This window comes from Xiphophorus couchianus, chromosome 4, assembly GCF_001444195.1.
Source record: "Xiphophorus couchianus chromosome 4, X_couchianus-1.0, whole genome shotgun sequence".
In the NCBI taxonomy this organism is placed as follows: Eukaryota; Metazoa; Chordata; class Actinopteri; order Cyprinodontiformes; family Poeciliidae; genus Xiphophorus; species Xiphophorus couchianus.
In genome coordinates, this window is record NC_040231.1 from 34096396 (window position 1) to 34118228 (window position 21833).

Here is a 21833-nt window from a genome sequence, read left to right on the forward strand (position 1 = left end):
TGAGCAATTTATTTATTTCTTTTTATCCATAAAGTAATGATTTCTACATACATTATCAAATATATATTATTGTAAAAACAACTCAACTCGTAGTGAAATTGTGTGTTTTTGATATTATAATGACATAGAAATTATTACTAAAAAAAAAAAAATTGCTCTGCTGAGGGCCCCCTTAGTGGCCCTAAGCAGCTGCTTAGTTTGCTTATGCATTGGGCCGGCCCTGCCTCTCACTCTGGAGTTTTTGTAAGTCGTTCATTATTGTTTCTTAAATGTTCAAATCAACTCGCTGCCTAAGCCTGTCCGCTATCAGATCCTCTTCAAAACCTCAGCAAACAATGACAGAAGCTGCACAAAAACCATGAATGATGCAAACTCAAAAAAATCACAAATATGAAAAAGAAATGCAAACAAAAAATACTGGCAATCACAGGAGGGAAAATGCTACAAAAAAACAACAGCATGTATGAAGTGCTGCAATCTCGCTCCACAAAATGGAAATGCTCCACACCACTAGGAAGAGTCAACCAACAGATTTGTACGGGACAAGACTCTCAGTAAAATATACTCACTATTACCCAGGCGGGGCTCAGTAGAGCCCCGCCTGGTTTGGCTCTACTATAGGGTTACCACCCGTCTTGTAAAATACAGAATCATCCTATATTTGGTTGTTAAATGTTGCGTCCCAAATTGAACCGATACGGGACAAGATTTGTTCCGTATTTTGATAAATGTCCAATAGACACGTCTATCACACACATATGAACACCCAGTGTAACAATGATGATGAAAATAAAACACGGAAAATATTAAAGTCAGCTAAATTCTCATGGAGGGAACTATAAAGGACCCCCGGAACACTACGGACCAACACTGTTGTTGTTGCCTAGAGACGGATATTACTCAACTGCGGTGAGCTGCTGTCAACCCGCGTCTTTTTAAAACGTCCTCAACCCGATACCATCATGTCCTTAGAAGCAAGAACTGTAACTTGTAAAGATACAGACATGAGAGGGAAGATGCAAATCCCAGGCTGAACAATGTCAGTGAGGATGAATACAGGCAATTTAAAAAAATGTGGCCATAGTGGCACAGTGTGATACCAGACAGAATGGATCAGGAGGGGAACACCGCAGACCCGTCAGAACCTTAAGAACCACACATCAGCAACAGTGTCTCCTCATCCCTCAATTGTCTCTTGCAGGCTGATATGGTGCAGAATGATTAGCCATGATTAAGTTTCTTATTGTGCTTTTAGTAGACTATTATGGTTTGATTATTTGCTTATTGTATAATATCAGCCAAAATAAATGGCCATTTAAAGAACAAATCACAGATTAACAATAGATTAAACATTTTCAACTTTAAAAAGGTTTGTAAGGGCTTTCTGCATGTTTTATTTAGAAATGTTGATACATTTTCTGAATACATTGTTAAGTGGGTAAGGGTTAAACAGCAACCCAAAGTCCAGCGGATATTGGAGATGATATGTGGAAACAACATTAATATTTATTTAACATGCAAATAATATAGAAATCACAAGGGGAGGAGTTGGAGCGAAATTGCTACCGCAGTTGATAAACTGGTAACTTTTCAGCTGTTCTTCGTTAACGTGACGTAAATAGGTTATAATGATTTTCATTCAGTCAGGACTGACACTAGCCACATGCATTGCAGGTAGATTGTAGTAAAGTATTGATTAATGCCTGGTTTTAAAATTAGTTCACTGAACTTGTAGGCATTATTTTGTGCCCATTGTCGGACACCACACGGCAGGAACGAACCTGATCGAACCATTATAACTAGGATTTCTGTCGGCTAATGTGTGGTCTCTCAGATTTTGAAAATGGGCCAACAATCGGCCGACAGCTCTGAGATCATGTTGTGTGCGTTGGGCTTTACACTAAGGAAATGAGGAAGGGAGGGTCAGTGGAGAGCACCGGAGTTGAGCCTTTTTTTCATTCAGTGTCATTAACTGACAGAGAAAAAGGACGGAAGAGACGATAATGCCGATAATTAAAATGACGTTGATAGTCGTCATTTTATCGTACGATTAATTGATTTATCGTTTATCGCAACAGGCCTACACTGAATGAAAAAAGCAGTGTTGTATAGTAACGAAGTAAAAATATTTCACTACTTTACTTAAGTATATTTTGGAGTACTTCATACTTTCCTGGAGTATGAAAATTTTTGATGACTTTCACTTTTACTTCACTATATTTCCGAACTTAATTGCGTACTTTTACTCCGATACATTTTCAATGTGTGGTTTAGTTACAAAAAAGCGAGAGAGAGAAACAAAGTGTTTTGATCCCACCTACTGATTAGCAAGTAGCAAGTAGGCTACCGAACAAAGTCCGTAGCCTACTTGCCTGGGCTTGTTCATCACCTCCAATAGGACACACCTGTTTCGCTTCTCCCATTAAACACAAAGCAAGTCTCGCAATCAGCAGCAGTCACATGGAGGAGGCGACGGAGACCACAACGACTGCAACTACGTCGGATACGGCTCCAGGGGAACCACCAGCTGGTGATGAGAGCCCATGGCCTTATTTAAACACAATACACGCTTTCGTGGGTGTTAAAGATGCAGTTTATGTATTCCTGCCCGAAGATGTGGAAATTCTATCTTACAAAAACTCCCCGTCCAACTTGAAGAAACACATCGAGGTAACGTCTTATGAAATGGTTATAATCCTCCTATTTCAGTAACTACAGTTTGGTCACTAGACACTACTGTATTGTGAAACGTTGACCATAAATGAACTTTGTTTGGCATTGTTTCAGTTCCACACGTGGTGTATTTAGCTTAGGCTTAATGTTGACTGTAGCAGGCTACCTAGACTCCTCTGTTCAAGGGGGGACAGAAGCCATAGCGATAGCAATTTAGACTAAATTTAACGAATATAGGAAAGGCATGCAAGTTCAAAACCAGGTTTACAGATGCCAATAAGCTACATTTCCCTCCCAATTCTTTTTTTCTTTTGCATAATGACCAGTTGTGTGCACCACCTACTGACTGTAGGATTGACTGGTTCACTGATTTGTGAAGAAGAGTAATCGTAACAGATCTTTTTCTTCATGTTGGCCGCATTTTCTGTACTATTTATTTTTCTCATTTTCAGCACTGACCTTACTTGAAGGGAAAACTTAAGGCTTACAAAAACTTTGTATTTTCTGTCCTGGAGGGTATACTAAGAAGCCGGTTCAGTTGTAAAGCAGGTTAAGTTAACCTTGTGCTATAGGTAAAGCACCTAATTTTCTTAACTAAATGATGCCTGCAGGTATATCTATTAGCAGGTTTAATTTTGCCTGCACTTGGTTGGGTACATTATTTTAAGTGTATTTGACAAGTTTACCAAAATATAAAAAATGTCATCCAAACTGCATTTGCTTTGTTTTACTTTTTACTTGTACTTTTCATTACATTACTTGAGTACATCCATTTTTACAGTAATTTCCATACTTAAGTACAAGAAGTTTCAGATACTTTAAGACTTTAACTCAAGTAACATTTCAGTCAGTGACTTGGACTTTTACCAAAGTCATATTTTGGAGAGGTACTTATACTTTTACTTGACTCTGAGATTTCAGTACTTTAAACAACACTGGAAAAAAGGCTCAACTCTGTTGCTCTCCACTGACATCTCCCTTCCTCATTTACTTAGTGTAAAGCCCAGCGCACACGACACGATCTTAGAGTTGTCGGCCGATTGTCGGCTCATTTTCAAAACCTGAGAGACTACACATTAGCCGACAGAAATCCTAGGTATAACGGTTCGATCGGGTTCGATCGTGCCGTGTGGTGTCCGACAATGGGCACGTAATAATGGCTACACATCCAGTTAACTAATTTTAACACCAGGCATTAATCAGTCCTCTCCTTGGGCTGCCACCTTATCATGGTGGAGGGGTTTGAGTGCCCCAATGATCCTAGGAGCTATGCTGTCTGGGGCTTCATGCCCCTGGTAGGGTCACCCAAGGCAGACAGGTCCTACGTGAGGGACCAGACAAAGCGCAGCCCGAAGACGCCAATGATGAACGGCACCATTGGACTTCGTATTCCCTCGCCTGGACGCGGGTCACCGGGGCCCCACTCTGGAGCCAGGCCTGGAGGGGGGGCACGATGGCTAGCGCCTGGTGGCCGGGCTTTTTCCCATGGAGCCCAGCCGGGCTTAGCCCAAAGAAGAAACATGGGCCCCCCCTCCCATGGACCCACCACCCGTGAGAGGGGCCAAAGGGGACGGGTGTATTGTGTGATGGGTGGCGGCCGAGAGAGGGGACCCTGGCTGTCCAATTCTCAGTTGCAGAAGCTGGCTCTTGGGACATGGAATGTCACCTCTCTGGTAGGGAAGGAGCCGGAGCTAGTGTGTGAGGTCGAGAGGTTCCGGCTAGAAATAGTCGGTCTCACCTTGACGCATGGCTCTGGTTCTGGAACCAGTCTCCTTGAGAGGGGCTGGACATACTTCCACTCTGGAGTTGCCCATGGTGAGAGGCGTCGGGCAGGAGTGGGCATACTTGTTGCTCCCCATCTCAGCGCCTGTACGTTGGGGTTTACCCCGGTGAACGAGAGGGTAGCCTCCCTCCGCCTACGGGTGGGGGGACGGGTCCTGACTGTTGTTTGTGCTTACGGGCCGAACGACAGTTCAGATTACCCACCCTTTTTGGAGTCCTTAGAGGGAGCACTGGAGAGTGCTCTTCCTAGGAACTCCCTTGTTCTGCTGGGGGACTTCAACGCTCACGTGGGCAACGACAGTGAGACACTGGAGGGGGGTGGTTGGGAGGAACGGCCCCCCCGATCTGAACTCAAGTGGTGTTCTGTTGTTGGACTTCTGTGCTCATCATGGATTGTCCATAACGAACACCATGTTCAAGCATAAGGGTGTCCATATGTGCACTTGGCACCAGGACACCCTAGGCCGCAGTTTGATGATCGACTTTGTTGTCGTTTCATCGAATCTGCGGCCATATGTCTTGGACACTCGGGTGAAGAGAGGTGCGGAGCTGACAACTGACCACTACCTGGTGGTGAGTTGACTCCGGTGGTGGGGGAGGAAGCTGGTCAGACCTGGCAGGCCCAAACGTATTGTGAGGGTCTGCTGGGAACGTCTGGCGGAATCCCCTGTGAGACGGAGCTTTAACTCCCATCTCCGGCAAAACTTCGAACACGTCCCGAGGGAGGTGGGGGACATGGAGTCTGAGTGGACCATGTTCCGTGCCTCCATTGTCGAGGCAGCCGATCGGAGCTGTGGCCGCAAGGTTGTCAGTGCCTGTCGCGGTGGCAACCCTCGAGCCTGTTGGTGGACACCTTCGGTGAGGGATGCCGTCAGGCTGAAGAAGGAGTCCTATCGGGCCTTTTGGGCCTGTGGGACTCCGGAAGCAGCTGATGGGTACCGGTGGGTGAAGCGGCATGCGGCTCGGGTGGTTGCTGAAGCAAAAACTCGGGCATGGAAGGAGTTTGGAGAGGCCATGGAGAAAGACTTCCGTACGGCTTCGAGGTGATTCTGGTCCACCATCCGGTGTCTCAGGGGGGGGAAGCGGTGCAGCACCAACACTGTTTATAGTGGGGATGGTGTGCTACTGACCTCTACTTGGGACGTTGTGGGCCGGTGGGCAGAATACTTCAAAGACCTCCTCAATCCCACCAACATGCCTTCCATTGAGGAAGCTGAGCCTGGGGACTCTGAGTTGGGCTCTCTAATCTCTGGGGACAAGGTCGCCGAGGTGGTTAAAAAGCTCCTCGGTGGCAGGGCCCTGGGGGTGGATGAGATCCGCCCGGAGTTCCTTAAGGCTCTGGATGTTGTAGGGTTGTGTTGGCTGATGCGACTCGGCAATATCGCATGGACATCGGGGGCAGTTCCCCTGGATTGGCAGACTGGGGTGCTGGTCCCCCTGTTCAAAAAGGGGGACCGGAGGGTGTGCTCCAATTATAGAGGGGTCACACTCTTAAGCCTCCCTGGCGAGGTCTATTCAGGGGTCCTGGAGAGGAGGGTCCGTCAGATAGTTGAACCTTGGATTCAGGAAGAGCAGTGTGGTTTTCGTCCTGGTCGTGGAACACTGGACCAGCTCTACACCCTCGCCAGGGTCCTGGAGGGTGCATGGGAGTTCGCCCAACCGGTATACATGTGTTTTGTGGACTTGGAGAAGGAGTTCGACCGTGTCCCTCGGGGAGCCCTGTGGGGGGTTCTCCGGGAGTATGGGGTACCGGGCCCTTTGATACGGGCTGTCAGGTCCCTGTATGACCGGTGTCAGAGTCTGGTCCGCATTGCCGGCAGTAAGTCGGGCTCGTTTCGGGTGAGAGTTGGACTCCACCAGGGCTGCCCTTTGTCACCGATTCTGTTCATTATTTTTATGGACAGAATTTCTAGGCGCAGCCAATGTGTTGAGGGAATCCGTTTTGGTGGTCTTAGGATCTCGTCTCTGCTTTTTGCGGACGATGTGGTCCTTTTGGCTTCATCAGGTCGTGATCTGCAGCACTCGCTGGAGCGGTTCGCAGCCGAGTGTGAAGCGGCCGGGATGAGGATCAGTGCCTCCAAATCCGAGGCCATGGTCTTGAGCCGGAAAAGGGTAGAGTGCCTTCTCCAGGTCAGGGGGTGTGTCCTGCCCCAAGTGGAGGAGTTCAAGTATCTCGGTATCTTGTTCACGAATGGGGAAAGAAGGGAGCGGGAGATCGACAGGCGGATTGGCGCAGCGTCTGCCATCAAGCTGGCGCTGTACCAGTCCGTCGTGGTGAAGAGAGAGCTGAGCCAAAAAGCGAAGCTCTCGATTTACCGGTCGATCTACGTCCCCACCCTCATCTATGGTTATGAGCTTTGGGTCATGACCGAAAGAACGAGATCTCGGATACAAGTGGCCGAAATGGGTTTTCTCCGTAGGGTGTCTGGGCTCTCCCTTAGAGATAGGGTGAGAAGCTCAGTCATCCGGGGAGGGACTCAGAGTAGAGCCGCTGCTCCTTCACATTGAGAGGAGCCAGTTGAGGTGGCTCGGGCATCTGGTCAGGATGCCTCCTGGACACCTCACTGGTGAGGTGTTCTGGGCACGTCCCACCAAGAGGAGGCCCCGGGGAAGACCCAGGACACGCTGGAGGGACTATGTCTCTCAGCTGGCCTGGGAACGCCTTGGGATTCCCCCGGAAGAGCTGGAAGAAGTGGCTGGGGAGAGGGAAGTCTGGGCCTCCCTTCTGAAGCTGCTACCCCCGCGACCCGACCCCGGATAAGTGGAAGAAGGTGGATGGATGGATGGATGGATGGATGGATGGAATCTACCTGCATCTACCTTACTACAACCTACATACCTGCAATGCATGTGGCTAGAGTCAGTCCTGACTGAATGAAAATCATTATAACCTATTTATGTCACGTTAACGAAGAATAGCTGAAAAGTTACCGGGTTCATCAACTGCGGTAGCTAGTTCGCTCCAACTCCTCCCCTTGTCATTTCTATATTCTTTGCATGAAATGTTGAATAAACATTAATGTTGTTTCCACATATCATCTCCAATGTGCTGGATGCCATGTCAGCTGTTTGGGATTCCCCTCCGTAATTTCCCCTCAGGCTGTTAACCTCTCAGTCGGAGAAAACCCCTGATTTAGATCAGAGTGGCCACGATGATCTACCGTAACACACCACACACTACAGGATGACCTACCTGCACCAAGCGACAATCTTAGAGAAAGCCCAAAATTCTAAGATTGTCATAAGGGAAAAATTGGGGCAAAAAACTGTGTAGTGTGAACTGTTGCATCAGGTAGTCGATGTGCCCATCTTCTCTATTTAAATCTAACAATTACTGAAGGGCAATATAGTATACAGACTTCATAATCTCCACTGTTTTGGTTGAATGCAGTATTTATTTCCACTTTGGCTTTATGTTGTTTAGGTTTTATTCAAGTGTGTTTTTTGTTAATGGAGACTGAGAATCCGTTTTATTTTTGTTTTTGGTTGTTTTGTTTATCTTGTTTATCAATTCCAGTGTTAAGTGTTCTTTTGAAAATAAAGTGTATCTATCTTTGGCAGGAAATCACATGCATTATTACGTCATTTCCATTAAATTAGTGTACAAAGGTCTTCAAACAATATTATCGTTTATCGCACTAATTTTTGAGACAATTAATCGCTCAGCAAAATTTGTTATCGTGACAGGCCTATCCACCGATCTTATCTACCTCAGCAGAGACCTAACAATCAAACACTATGCTCTTCTGCGAAAAATATTTGACTTTCATCAGGTCAAGTCTCCATGTTTGTATCTAACAATAGTCACCACACTGTTGCCAACTTTGCCACTTTCTTGCTATATTTAGCAACCTTTCAGACAAAAAAATTGCTCATCCATCTATGTATCCATCCATCCTTCCAAAAACAAATTAGCGTCAGCTAAAATTGGAATTGGCGGGTCAGGTCTTTTAAAGATCGGTCATCGTGGATTCGCCAGAAAACTGCAATCTGGTTTGCATCGATCATGTGTCTGCAGTTCATTTTGTTGTTTGCACCTGTCAGCCACTGTAGGTTTGTCTTTGACACCATTCATTTGCACTGACTTTATAGATTCTGACACTTAATCTATTAATATAGATTGTAGACCACTTGTTTAGTCACTTATTTTATTCTTTTCTACATGGAGCTACATTTAAAACCAACTGAAATATCTTAAATGGGGGACCGTTCTGTTGTTTGCTCCGTGCTAACTAGAGACCTATGCTGCTCTTAACTTTGCTGCTCTTAACTTTGTCATCATCAACTGTTTCCAGTATTTCAACAGTCTCGGCTTTGTGTTTTCAAGTTGGTTTCAAACATTTCTCCTAATTTATAAAATGACATAATCAGCAGACTTCAGATAATAATTACTTGGAATTTTTTCTGACATCTAGGCAAAATATCAGAGGAGTGAACAAACATCAGATTTACACTGTACCCACCTATTGTTTCTGTAAAATATAATACCTGGTTGTATTTCTGATGGTGAAAAATACAAATAGGAGAAATAACTTGTTCCTATCGGTGTTACAGGAGACTCACAAAAAGTAAAAAAAAATATTGTCTTGCTATTTCAATTAGCTATAGCCATTTGTACCCTCTACAAATGAAGATCCAGTCCATGCTGCTTGCTTTCACTGCTCTCACCTTGAAAATTTGCTGGGTCCTTCACCATCCTCATCATCAAAGTCCATTCTGTAAAATAAAATGGAATGACAGTTATCTAGCTGCCAACTTATGGCACTTTGAATCACTTTAATTATGATTGAATTTATTTCAATGTACTTAAAAAGACAAACAGATCCAATATCTATGTTCAAATATTTCATTCAAATCCTGTATCTAGTCAGGTATAATGTTGCTGTTTTTGCTGCTGACAGTCCTGGAGGTCTGTTGATCTGAGACTGTAGCTGTTAAACAGACCATCGGAGAGAAGGTCGCTGGTTATGAAGTAATGAAATAAGCAAATTTGCTGCCATTTTACTAATTAAGCCCTAAAAATATCTATTTAACCTCTACAACAACTTGGCTGCAGACTGCTTTATAGCTCAAAAAAGGTCAAAGGGGTTAACTTTATATAATTTTTTGATGTTAGAGCCTCTGAGATCTTGAATTGTAAGACTGGGATATCAAGGCAAAGAAAACTGAGTAGCTGCCGGTAGGGGCCTCCAGACATTCAGGGGCAGAAATGGTTTAATTGTAACACAGACCATAGATCCAAACCTGTAGCATTCATTTATAGAGAATTACAATGTTATTAAATTTTATATAATGCAATCAGTTGGAAAAAAAAATACATTTAGGATTTAATTAGGAAGTTTTCTTTGTAAAAGTTTAAAGAATCATCTTGATAGTTTGATTGTTGTGTTACCATGGCTACAATATGGTGTAATCTTTGTGTTTGAATTGGGTTTGTTCACAAATACATCACAGCAAATAACCAATAATCAGTGATTGATTTTAAACTCTGCCAATAAACCTGGTCTCCCTCTCATAGACTTCACCTTATCTATATTTAAACACTGTTAGTGATGCTGAGGTTCTTAGTAGGAAGGATTTCAGGGAGTGGGGGGTTCTGTCTAAGGCCCCATATTACCTTGGGCCGACCCTGCATGAACAGCTGCTGCGATGTGCATCTCTGGCATCTACCTGGAATCCCTCAGTGGCCCCTATGTGAATCCGCCGATGCTTTGGGGACATATTGATTCATTTAATTGTGGCATGTTTGGCTTTATGCTGCAACTCTAATTATTGCTACAGTATTTTCTCTGATGTTTATTTTATGAGCTCTAAATGCTCTGGGCCAAATCTTCCTTTAACACTTGAGGTTCTGCAATAACTTTTATTTACAGTCGCTCACCTCCAGCCCAGATCCTGTCAGCAGCGACATTAACCTGCCTGGTAGTAACGTTAAGGAGAAGCAGAGAGAACAGTCAGCAGGTGGTACCGGGGCTTTGAGACTCGTGGTGACAGTCGCAGTACCATGTCTTATATCAGAATATCTGATATAAAGACAGACATTTTTTATATCTGTCGGTGGGACCGACTTAGACTGCCTGTAGCAAACCAGGCATTTAGCAGCCTGATTAAGTTAAAGTCAGAAGTTTTCTCTGCAGCCGAAGCATTTCTGTGTTTAGGGGCAAGGCAGGTTTTGTCCCGCTATTGCAAGGACAATTATGAAAATATAAATAGAAACAGTTTTTCTGACGCCAACATCAGACCTACGTTTTTATTCACAAACCAGTGTATGAATATATATTCTTGCCCATAATTTGTTAGTTAGGGGGCTAACTCTCCCTGGACAGGTCAGCATCCATTGCAGATGTTAAAAAACATTTGTAATTTTTCTTCCAATTCATAATTACTCATAAGTACTTGTAAGTTACAAAGTAATGCTAAACTTCTTTTTGTTTAATCACATAAAATCCCAGTGAGATACATTAATTTATCGCAGAATGCCAGGTTTGAAGGGTATGAATATTTTTGTAGGATTCTGAATAAATTTGGGATTTTTCTTCTGTGCTAGAAAATAAAGTGTTTCAACAACAGAGCAGAACTAAAGACACTTACCCTCCTGATCTCCTCTTCCCACCGCGGCCTGACACGGCACCTGCCATTCTCACCTGGCCACTCCCAACTCCTCCAGGCATCACTACCGGACCTGGCAGCTCACTGGCTATTTCTACAACATGCAACAATTAAGAGCAGAGGACACAATATAACAAACATAATATATTTCACCAAAAATGAGCAAATCTTAAATTTTACACTAACTCTAAGAAATTCCACTGTTGATGCAAAAACATTGCTTAATGTACTGTATGTCAGCTTGTGTTATCTTTGGTATCGTCAACATATTCAACTGATGAAAATAAATGTACCTTGAAAATTAGCCTCTTTTTCTAATAGACTAAATTCATCTATACCAACACTGAGTGTCATTTCAGGAGACATTGTTGCTGTGTACTGTATATACACACTCACCGGTGACTTTATTAGGTTTGCCTTCTTACCTAATAAAGTGGTAGCAAGGATACTAGGGGATTGGACTACCAGGGGGGATCCAAACCCTAGTATAGGGTTGGACCCCCTTTTGCCTTCAGAATTGCCTTAATCCTTCCTGGAACAGATTCAAAAAGGTACTGGAAAAATTCCTCAGAGTCTGGTCCATATTGACATGATAGCATCACGCAGTGGCTGCAGTTTTGTCAGCTGCACATCCATGATGTGAATCTCCCGTTCCACCACCCAAAGGTGCTCTAATGGATTGAGATCTGGTGACCGTGGAGGCCATTCAAGTATAGTGGACTAATTGTTGTATTCAGGAAACAAGTCTGAGATGATTCACGCTTTGTGACATGGCGCGTTATCCTGCTAGAAAAAGCCATTAGAAGATGGGTACACTGTGGTCATAAAGGTATGGACATGGTCAGCAACCAGGGTTTCCCCCAGAAAATTTGCAAAGCCCGGTGGTCAGGGCGTCGAGGCGGTCCACCGGCAGTTCACCATGTTTATGTATTAAAAGAAGTTAAGTAGACAGGAAATGTACAAATATTAATGGGTAATTATGTGTTATGGAAAAACATCGCCAGTGAAACGCTATTTAAACCCACAGGTAGTCTTAAAAACAACAAATCAAACAATACAATTAAAATGAATATCAATTATTTGCACTTCTGTTTAATCCAAATTAAGTCAGAGGCTTCATAAGGACCCCCCAGGACTTCAAGGGGCTCATAAATGCTAATATTTTAACACAGACCACAGATATATAAATGTAACATTTGTTTATCGAGATTATCAATGCTGCTATATTTGATTTTAAATGTTTTCAGCATACATAAATTCAAAGAATTTAAATTGTTTAACATCTAAATGTAAGATTTTAAGGAGCTAGCAAGTTTACTTTGTAAAAGTTCAGAGAACAATCTTCATAGTTAGATTGTTTTGTTACCATAGCTAAAATCTGATGCTATGAGTTTAATCTTTGAGTTTGAGCTCTGTTTGTTCACAGATACAAATTAATAAACTGCAATTATTTTTGATTGCTTTTTAGGTTGGCCAATGAAACTATTCCCCTTCTCCCAAATTTCACTACATCTAACACAGAAGCTGGTTGCTGATGTTTTTAGGAGCAAGCGCCCCCCCAAGTCAAATTCTGCTCAAGGCCTCATACAGCCTTGAACCGGTCCTGCATGATGAGTTAAATCTGCTGCACTGCTCCAGAGATGCGCAACCAACGGAGAATTTATTTAATGCTGCTAATGTGACTTCAGTAGCTCTTCCATTTTGTGTCCGATGAGTTTTTAATAAGCATCACAGAAACTGTTTTGGTTGCTTAAGTTTGTGGGACACATTTTTCAGATCTTTCCGTGGCTGCACGCATTAACTCTGGCTATTATGTGGGCAAAGCATTTGGTATGGTTTGATGCTTTGAGAAACCTCAAAAATAATAGAAATTAGAAATAATAATAAAATAATATATAAAACAGCGTGATGCGTCACTACAAGAAGAGCATGATAGCTCCTCATCGGCCTGAACCTGCATTTATCGGGAACACAGAGCCACACGCTGGGCAGTGTGTTGAGATGTAAAAGCCGCATAATTCTTTGTTTACAAAGATAAATCAATTTCACCACTCCCTCAACACGCACCCCTGAAAGCGGGCTTTGCCTGTAGTTCACATAGAACTGCGCAACCAGAGCTAACACAGTGGGTAAGAGTTTAAACTCTTACCTCGATGCAGAGTTCTGCAAAAAGACATAATTCATCACAGGGGGTATCCATACATGTCACCCTGTGTCCAGTTTTAGTGAAAGGGAGCGCGCGCAATCCCCGCTGAGGTAAACTAAAGACATAAAGCAGGGACAGCGCGCGAGTTAACACACAGAGGCTTCACCTGTGGGATTGGTCCGCTCCGCCAGCTTTAAATGCATAAAGTGTAAACCTATCTTCTATAAACCTATATTTTAGGAATAAATATGCTCCACCAGTGCAACAGAGAAGCTTGCAATCTGGCTTGATTAAAAAAAAGTAAAATTAAGCGTTTTTTGTTTGTTTTTTTAATTCTGATTTTCCTAAAAACAAAAACAAGCAAAGCTTAGCCTGGCGAGGGGCCTAGTAAAGCATGGTGGGCCGAAAATCTTATAATACACTAGGGGAAACCCTAGTAACAATACTCAGGCAGGTTGTGGCAGCGCCACCATGCTCTGTAGAGCTTTGGAACCAACGTCACTGCATATGACATTGGAGGGCGTTTACGTCTCGCCAGTCGCTCAGCGCCATCTTTGAAAGCCACAGACCAAAACAAGTATTATTCCTGTGTTTTTATTGTATTACCGCTGTATCCTCTTCCATAATGCTCAAAAGCAATTCAAAACAAAGTGGGCTATGTTGCAACAAGCTTCAACCAGATACCGAAAAAACAGTACATGGAAAAAATAGCTAAAACTGGAAATTTTGACCAGTTTGAAATTAAAAGTTGGAGCAGGGACCCTGAGGCTCCTGCCTCCACTGACATTCCCAGATATATTTGCTTATCTGGTTTGTGGTGTCAGTGCTTACACCACAAATGATTTCAAGAATTACAAGTCAGTGGAGGCACATGTCCAATTTATGAATGGCTGGGTACATGATTTGAACATTTTTAACCCTCTAGATTGTGAATATATGTGGTTTGAACAAAGGGAAGTTCTTGGTTCCTTAATTTTATATAAAGTATTAATCTACACTCTTTTACAATAAATCACAATGTTGCTTGATATGAATATTAAAAAGTGTGAACGTGTTATTTTTAAAGTATTAACTAATACAGAGGTCGGCAACCCGCGGCTTTAGAGCCGCATGAGCCCTAGCGGCCCTCTGGAGCTTTTTCTAAATCTTTGAAAATGGGAAATATATTTTTTGTTTTAATATGGTTTCTGTAGGAGGACAAACATGACACAATGATTCTTAACAAATTTTTTTGAAAGAAAAAAAACTGGAAATGTCAGTGAAAAATCACTGATATAGTGATTTTTGTCAGTATATATTTAGAATGACACTTAGCAATATTATTTTGATTTGTTGCTCAGGTCCGAGGATAGTTGGTGTCAAAAGGGAAGAGTATTGTAAGTATTGTAATTTTTAAATAAGTGGATCATACAGTAGATGCTCAAGGAAGTGGATAATAAGCTGAAGTATGCCTTTAACCCATTTCCTTGACCTGTATGGATATTTACACCAACCCCCTGTGAGGAATTATGTTTCTTTGGAGAAATCGAGGTAAACGTTAAAAATGAACCGCTTTAGCTCTGGTTGGCCAGCTCTATGTGAACCGTAGTTATAACTTGTAGTCGCGCTTTCAGCGATGTGCACTGAAGGAGCAGTGAGAATGATTTATCTTTGTGAGCAAAGAATTATGCCATGTGTGGCTCTGTCTTCTGTGTAAAGGCATGTGGTCCCGGTTGGCCGGTGCATTAGTAGTTAACAAACCAGCGATAATCACTCATCATGCAGGTTCAGCCCGGTGAGGAGATTTCGCTCCTCACGCTTGTTTTATATTATTTTATGATTTTTTTTAAATATTATTTTTCCGGTTACACAAAGCATCAAACTGTATCAAATGCTTTGTCCACATAGTCAGCCAAAGTTAATGAGCACAGCCGCAGGAAAGATCTGAAAAACTCGTCCCATAAACTTGAGCAACCAAAACAGTTTCTGTAACGCTTATTAAAAACTCAACAGACAAAAAATGGAAGAGCTACTAAAGTCACATTAGCAGCAATAAATAAATTCTGCCTTTTGTTGCGCATCTCTGTGCGCATTGTAGACGGCCTTTGGGGCCTTATGGAGCCTCTGACTTAATTTGGATTAAGTTATTGGAAATTTTGACCCGTTTGAAATAAAAAGTTGTAGAAGACCCTGATTAGCCTGCCTCCACTGACATTCCCAGATATATTTGCTTATCTGGTTTGTGGTGTCAGTGCTTACACCACAAATTATTTCAAGAAATAATTCGTGGTGTAATTCAGTCAATGAATTACAGTGACTTGTAATTCACTGACTGAATTACAAGTCAGTGGAGGCACATGTCCAATTTACGAATGGCTGGGTACACGATTTGGACATTTTAACCCCCCAGATTGTGAATACATTGTGGTTTGAACAAAGGGAAGTTCTTGGTTCCTTAATTTTATATAAAGTATTCATCTAGACTCTTTTACAATCAATCAGAATGTAAATAAACAGAAGTGCAAATAATTGATATTCATTAGAACGGCATTCACACTCTTGAGCTAGCTAAAAAGGTAAAGCTAGCGTTACCTTTTCAGAAATTCAGTAGATTAAGTAGACTATTTCTTACCTTTCTGCAAGTCTCCAGCAGTTGGCTTCAAACAATTTTGCCATTTCCACCAAAAGCATTCAGCATTGAGTATTCACACTTGCATTTTCATAGGAAATGCACACTTTCTAGTTGGGGTGAATGCTGCAGGCATTCATTGTCTTGTTTTCCTGTTTCTCCTTGTTCTTTATTATTATTATTATTATTATTATATATTTTTTTTTATTATTATGGTTGCTTCTGTACACTCTTCGCCACGCTTGCATACTTTGTACTATTTTCACCATTTAACTTTTATACCATTCAGCTTGCTCTGCTAATGCCGGCTACATCTTTTGGTAGTCATAACCTTCATACTTTTGATGATATTCAACTTTTTATGAATTTTTCACCCCTGTAGAAATGGGGGAAACAGCTACATCCTGTGGCAGAATTGCAAATTACAATATAAAATGTCTGTTGTGTTTCACAGTTCATGTCTCAGGTCAGCTGCAAACACTTTTGCCATTTTCACAAAAAGCATTCAGCATTGACAATTCAGCATTCACATTTACATTTTCATAGGAAATGCATACTTTCTAGTTCTTAATTATTTTTATTCTGGTTGCTCACTTTTTCGCCGCGCTTCTTCTCCTGCATACTTTGTGCTATTTTCACCATTCAACTTTTATACTATTCACCTTGCTCTCTTAATGCTGGCTATATCTTTTGGTATTCGTAACCTTCATACTTTTGATAATATTCAGCTTTTTATGAATTTGTCACCCCATAGAAATATGGGCAACAGCTACATCATGTGGCAGAATTGAGAATCACAATATGAAATGTGTTTCACAGTTGATTTCTCAGGTCTTGCATATTAATTGCAGTTTTGGTGCTGTCATGGAGGACACAGGGCAGTGGCCATTTTGAAGTTGGGCAGTTTAACAGCTTTTATGCTGTATAACACCTGGGAATAATTTAAGCTTTTGACATTGCTTTTTTCGTACTGCATGTGGCATGTTTTTTGTAGTCACCATGCTAAACGATGCCTCCAAACAAATGGTATCTCAGGAACCATAAAAAGTTTGGATTTCATTCACCCACAGTTTTTATCAGAAAGAATAGGGAGACGTTTCTGTCAGGTTTTACCTGAGTTTATATGTATATATATATATTGCATAGAACATATTACTTCTAATACTGTTTGGGTGGAATTTTTGCATTGTTCAAAAGATTTACTCCTCTTCAACAGTTTTTCTGTTATAATAATCCCATTTAGGCACTTTGCAGGATTATAAATTATAATTTTTTAATTAAACAGTATCAACATTGTCATGGTTTAAAAGGTAAGTTGCCATTGGCTTATCAGCACCGCACACATGAATATCAAATGCCCCAACAATAAAAATACAATATTTCAACTAACAGATTAAAGAGTCCTGACTGTGTTTTGGGAGGTCCAGATGGTACAAAAACACCCTGAGCAGGTAAAAGGTTATTTCACTGGATGGATCTTTGTGTGGGCCACGAACACTTCTGCTTCTGCCTATTTCTTGCATTTCTGAAATGCAGTTGACTTCACACGTTTTGGCATTTTCAACAAAAGCATTGAGCATTCACACTTGCATTTTTGCAGGAAATGCACACTTTTTCTAGTTTGAATTGTATTGTTTGATTTGTTGTTTTTGAGACTATTTGTCTCAAAAACAACAGTAACATAATTACTTCAGTAAATTATGTTCAGTAACATAATTATATGTTACTGAAATATGTTGGTGAAAATGATGTTTTCAGTAACATATAATTACCCATTAATATTTTTACACTTCCAGTCAACTTAACATCTTTTAATACAAAAACATGGTGGACCGCCTCGGCACCCCAACCACCAGGCTTAGCAAGTTTTCTGGGGGAAACCCTGAAACCAAATCATAATTATTACTGAAACCCTTCAATACAGATGGGCTATACTGCACAGGTGCACATTACACTTTGGTTTGACATAAACTGATGTTATAAACAGATCAACATTCATTGTTCAATATTCATGTTTATATCTTTAATTGCCTTTATTGAGTCTATTTACTATCCCTTCAGGCTTTATCGTTGGTTTTGTAAACTAAAAGGCAATCGGTCGCATAAGCTGTGTGATTGTGGCTGACCAACAAGTTATCCTACAATTGATTATCTTATTCAAGATGACTAAGCAACAACAAACGCTCATCCTGGAACAACTAATAAGTAAGGTGCCTTAACCAAGCCTCATGTGCTCCTTAAACCCTAACCATGGACCAGTCATTTGGTTCATATCACATTTGGTTATTAAATCTGTGACTATTTTCTTGGAATACTATTATATGTTTGAGAAATATACTAGCCTTAGTTTCACACCGGTTCATGTGGAGGATAGATAACAGCTCAAAAGGCTTTCTTGGTGGTTCAGTTGTTGCTAAATTTCTACTGTTGTTGAATGAATGTATAAAATTAAACAGCGTTTAATAATTGTCTTGGTCAGGAGTCCTTGTAAGCTGCTAACCGTGTTAAGTAGAATTGCCCCTGGTAACTGTTCCAGTAGCTGTGGAATAATTCCAGACATGCTGCTGCTTAAAGAACATTTCTGCCTCTCATTTGGCTCCTCATGTTGGACCAACAATGAAGCAGACATCCCGTCCATGCGCCCATGAAACTCTCTGCAGACCGTGGGAAGGACAATGATTGTGGAGAGCGATACGCTGAGCTTTTGTATGGCCCGACTGAACACACGAACGCACGCACCCCCACACACATACACACTCTGTCTCCGTTTTCTGAAGCAACCAAGATCACGAATACAACTACAAAGCATCCAGAAAGTCACAACTACCCATCTGTTTTCCACGGTTTGAAGCACTGAAGAATGGTAACGGTGTAACCATGAGCTGAGTGGGGGAAGGGGATGGATGCTGGCTGGGGCTGCAGCGGCCTGTCGGTGTCGGTACCCCGCTCCAGCTTCTCCCTCGCCGCTCACATTCATCCACACACCAAGAAAAGTACTTACCAGACGGGTTCACCGCAGCGGGAGTCGCCATGTTGTCACTGCGTGGATAAAAATATATCTAAGCGATGGAGATGACGCACAATACGGCGCGAGAACCCCCCCGCTAGAAACCGTTTGCACTCCGTGGAACTGGCACTCGAAGCTTCTTCCAGCCTCCCACTTCACCCGCTTTGATGCGGAGGGAAATGATTCGGTCCTTCAACAAACGCGTCTTTGTGGGAAATAAGAACAGTGTGAATGTTGCTATAACAGCAATATCTCAGAGACTAGACTTATTAAAATGCAAGATGTCTGAATCGTAACACCGCGAGACTTTAGGGTTGCATTAATAATTGAATGTTAAACAGTGCAGTTATGTAGCGTTACAACTCCTTATTAAAATGTTCGACAGTGATTATTTGTTTACTAGTTTCTGCTGAAATATTTTGACTCAATATGCTGCCTTCTCTCTTCCAATATCACTGACCTGAATTGGAGGTCACCTGCACACCAGCCATTATTTCAGAGTAAAACTGAATGACGATAGTTTACGAAAAAGACGTTTCAGTCTAAAATAACATCGCAGATTGAAAATAAGCCCTATGTAGCAGTTCTGGAGTATCTGCGAGTTTTTCTCTTTAAAAAATCTGTCAAGCAGAAGAGAAAGAATTCTGAACTTTAATGGTGCCATTTTAAAAAGAAAGTCAGATCCTCTTGACAAAAAGTATTGGCACAGCATATAATTTTCTTAATGGAAGGAAAATTGTATGTTTTTTTCTTTTTGAAAATTATAAGAAAAATTCTAATTTTCTTGTGGAGAGAATCAAAGCTTCAATCCTAACTGTACAGGCACGTGCAGAGGAGGGGGTGCGTAGGGGACTTGAGCCCTTGCCCCTTTAATCCTTGATGCCCCTAGTCCCCTTTTTGAGTTTCAAAAAAATTTTGTTTTTCAATTTTTTATTATTATTTTTAATCTGTATGTCAGGAGGCCTGCTTGTGCCTCTCAGGAATAATATTTAGAATAGAATAGAATAGAAGTACTTTATTCATCCCAGCAGGGAAATTACTTCGCAGTTACAGCATAGAGACAAGTCACAATAACAACTACCACTGAGTAGTAGTTGTAGATAAAATAAAAATAAAATATAAAATGCTATAAATTGTAAAAATATGAAATGCTGTTCATATAAAAGCAACTTAAGAGCAGTCCTTACAAAGATACAAAAAAATGTAGATATGTATATGTAAATATATGTACAGCAAGTGTGCCACAGTGCAGTTGTGCAAAATCGGACTGATTAGTGCAGAACAATGATTTAGCTTTTATTGTACAGTGAGGTGGCATGTGGCAGGAAGGATTTCCTGTATCTGTCCCTACGACAGCGGAGCTGGAGCAGCCTATGTGAGAAGGTGCTCCACTGTCTGTCCACTATGTGGTGGAGAGGGTGCTGTTTATTGTCCATAATAGACAGAACCTTCTTCAGTGTCCTCCTCTCCACCACAGTTTCCAGGGACTCCAGCCTTAGTCCCAGTACAGAGCCAGTTTTCCTGATGATTTTGTCTAGTCTATTAGAGTCGCTGGCTCTGATGCTGCTTCCCCAACACACAGCAGCAAAGAAGATGGCACCGGCAACAACACTGTGATAAAATTTCTCCAACATCTTGCTGCACACATTGAAGGATCTCAGCTTCCTTAAAAAATAGAGTCTGCTCATCCCCTTCTTGCACACAGCGTCAGTGTTTGATGCCCAGTCCAGTCTGTTGCCGATTACAACTCCCAGGTATTTGTAATCCTCCACCTCCTCCACCACTTCTCCTTTGATCTTCAGTGGCTGTGAAGATGTCTTCTTCCTTCTGAAGTCAATCACCATCTCTCTGGTCTTACTAATGTTGAGCCTCAGGTGATTCTGCTCAGACCACTCCACAAAGCTGTCCACCGGTGTCCTGTACTCCCCCTCCCCTCCATCCCCTATACACCCGACAACCGCTGAGTCATCAGAAAACTTCTGTAAGTGACATGACTCAGAGTTGTACTGGAAATCAGTGGTGTACAGGGTGAAGAGAAGGGAAAGGGAGAAAGCACAGTTCCCTGTGGAGCTCCTACGTCACTGACCACCACATCAGACAGGACACTGCCCAGACGGACAAACTGTGGCCTGCCTGTCAAGTAGTCAGTAACCCAAGAGATCACTGAGTCGTTGACACCCATCCTCCACAGCTTCTCACCCAGTAGCAGAGGCTGGATGGTGTTGAAGGCACTGGAGAAATCAAAGAATGTGATTCTCACAGTGTCTCCTCCACCATCCAGGTGTGAAAGTGCTCGTTGCAGCAGGAAGATGACGGCATCGTCCACTCCTAAGTGGGGCTGGTAGGCAAATTGCAGGGGGTCTAGAAATGTCCTCACCCTAGGCCTCAGCTGGGCCAGGACCCGTCTCTCCATGACCTTCATCACATGAGATGTGAGAGCAACTGGTCTGTAGTCCTCTGGGTCAGATGGCCTTGGCTTCTTGGGAACAGGAACCACATGTGATGTCTTCCACAGCAGCGGGACTCTCTCCAGCCTCAAGCTCAGGTTGTACATGTGTGCCAGTACAGGGGACAGCTGGCCGGAGCAGGTCTTCAGGATCCGTGGTGTAATGCCATCAGGTCCTGCAGCCTTCCCCTGGTGTAATCGCTCCAACTGTCTCTTAACCTGGCCTGTAGTCACCGTTAGCTGGGAGTAGGTGTTGTTGTCTGCAGTGGAGATGGGGGAGGAGGAGGGGATGGGGGGCTGAAGGAGAGGTGGTGTGCAGGAGAATGCCGGTAAGTGGGTTGAACAACTTGGGGCAGTGTGGATGTGTGGGGGGATGGTGGTGGTAGGGGAGTAGCAGGAGGTGAGCTAAACCTGCTGAAAAACTGGTTAAACTGGTTTGCTCTATCCAGGCTCCCAGATGTCTGTGTGTCCTTCCCCTTCAACCCAGCAATTTGCTTCAATCTTTTCCACACATCTTTCACACTGTTCTGCTCGAGTTTGGACTCAAGTTTCCTCCTGTAGT

At 42.5% G+C, this 21833-nt stretch overlaps 1 protein-coding gene and 1 long non-coding RNA gene across 3 annotated transcripts in view; both read right to left on the reverse strand.

Annotated features, from left to right (window-relative positions):
• arnt2 (aryl-hydrocarbon receptor nuclear translocator 2) overlaps positions 1-19145 on the reverse strand; it is a 79622-nt gene extending 60477 nt beyond the window's left edge. The window contains exons 1-3 of one of the 2 annotated variants that reach the window (XM_028014867.1): positions 18820-19145; positions 11047-11158; positions 9124-9171 (exon numbers count right to left, since the gene is read on the reverse strand). In XM_028014867.1, coding sequence (XP_027870668.1) covers positions 9124-9171; positions 11047-11158; positions 18820-18850 — 191 coding nt within the window. In that variant the 5' untranslated portion in view covers positions 18851-19145. The remainder of the gene's footprint in view (positions 1-9123; positions 9172-11046; positions 11159-18819) is intronic. The other variant, XM_028014865.1, reaches the window with a different exon arrangement.
• LOC114143151 (uncharacterized) lies at positions 13739-18813 on the reverse strand. Its single transcript, XR_003595179.1, has 2 exons — positions 15508-18813; positions 13739-15133 (listed from the first exon to the last, which is right to left on the reverse strand). It is a non-coding gene; the product is annotated as an uncharacterized LOC114143151 (long non-coding RNA).
• Positions 19146-21833: the final 2688 nt, after the last annotated feature.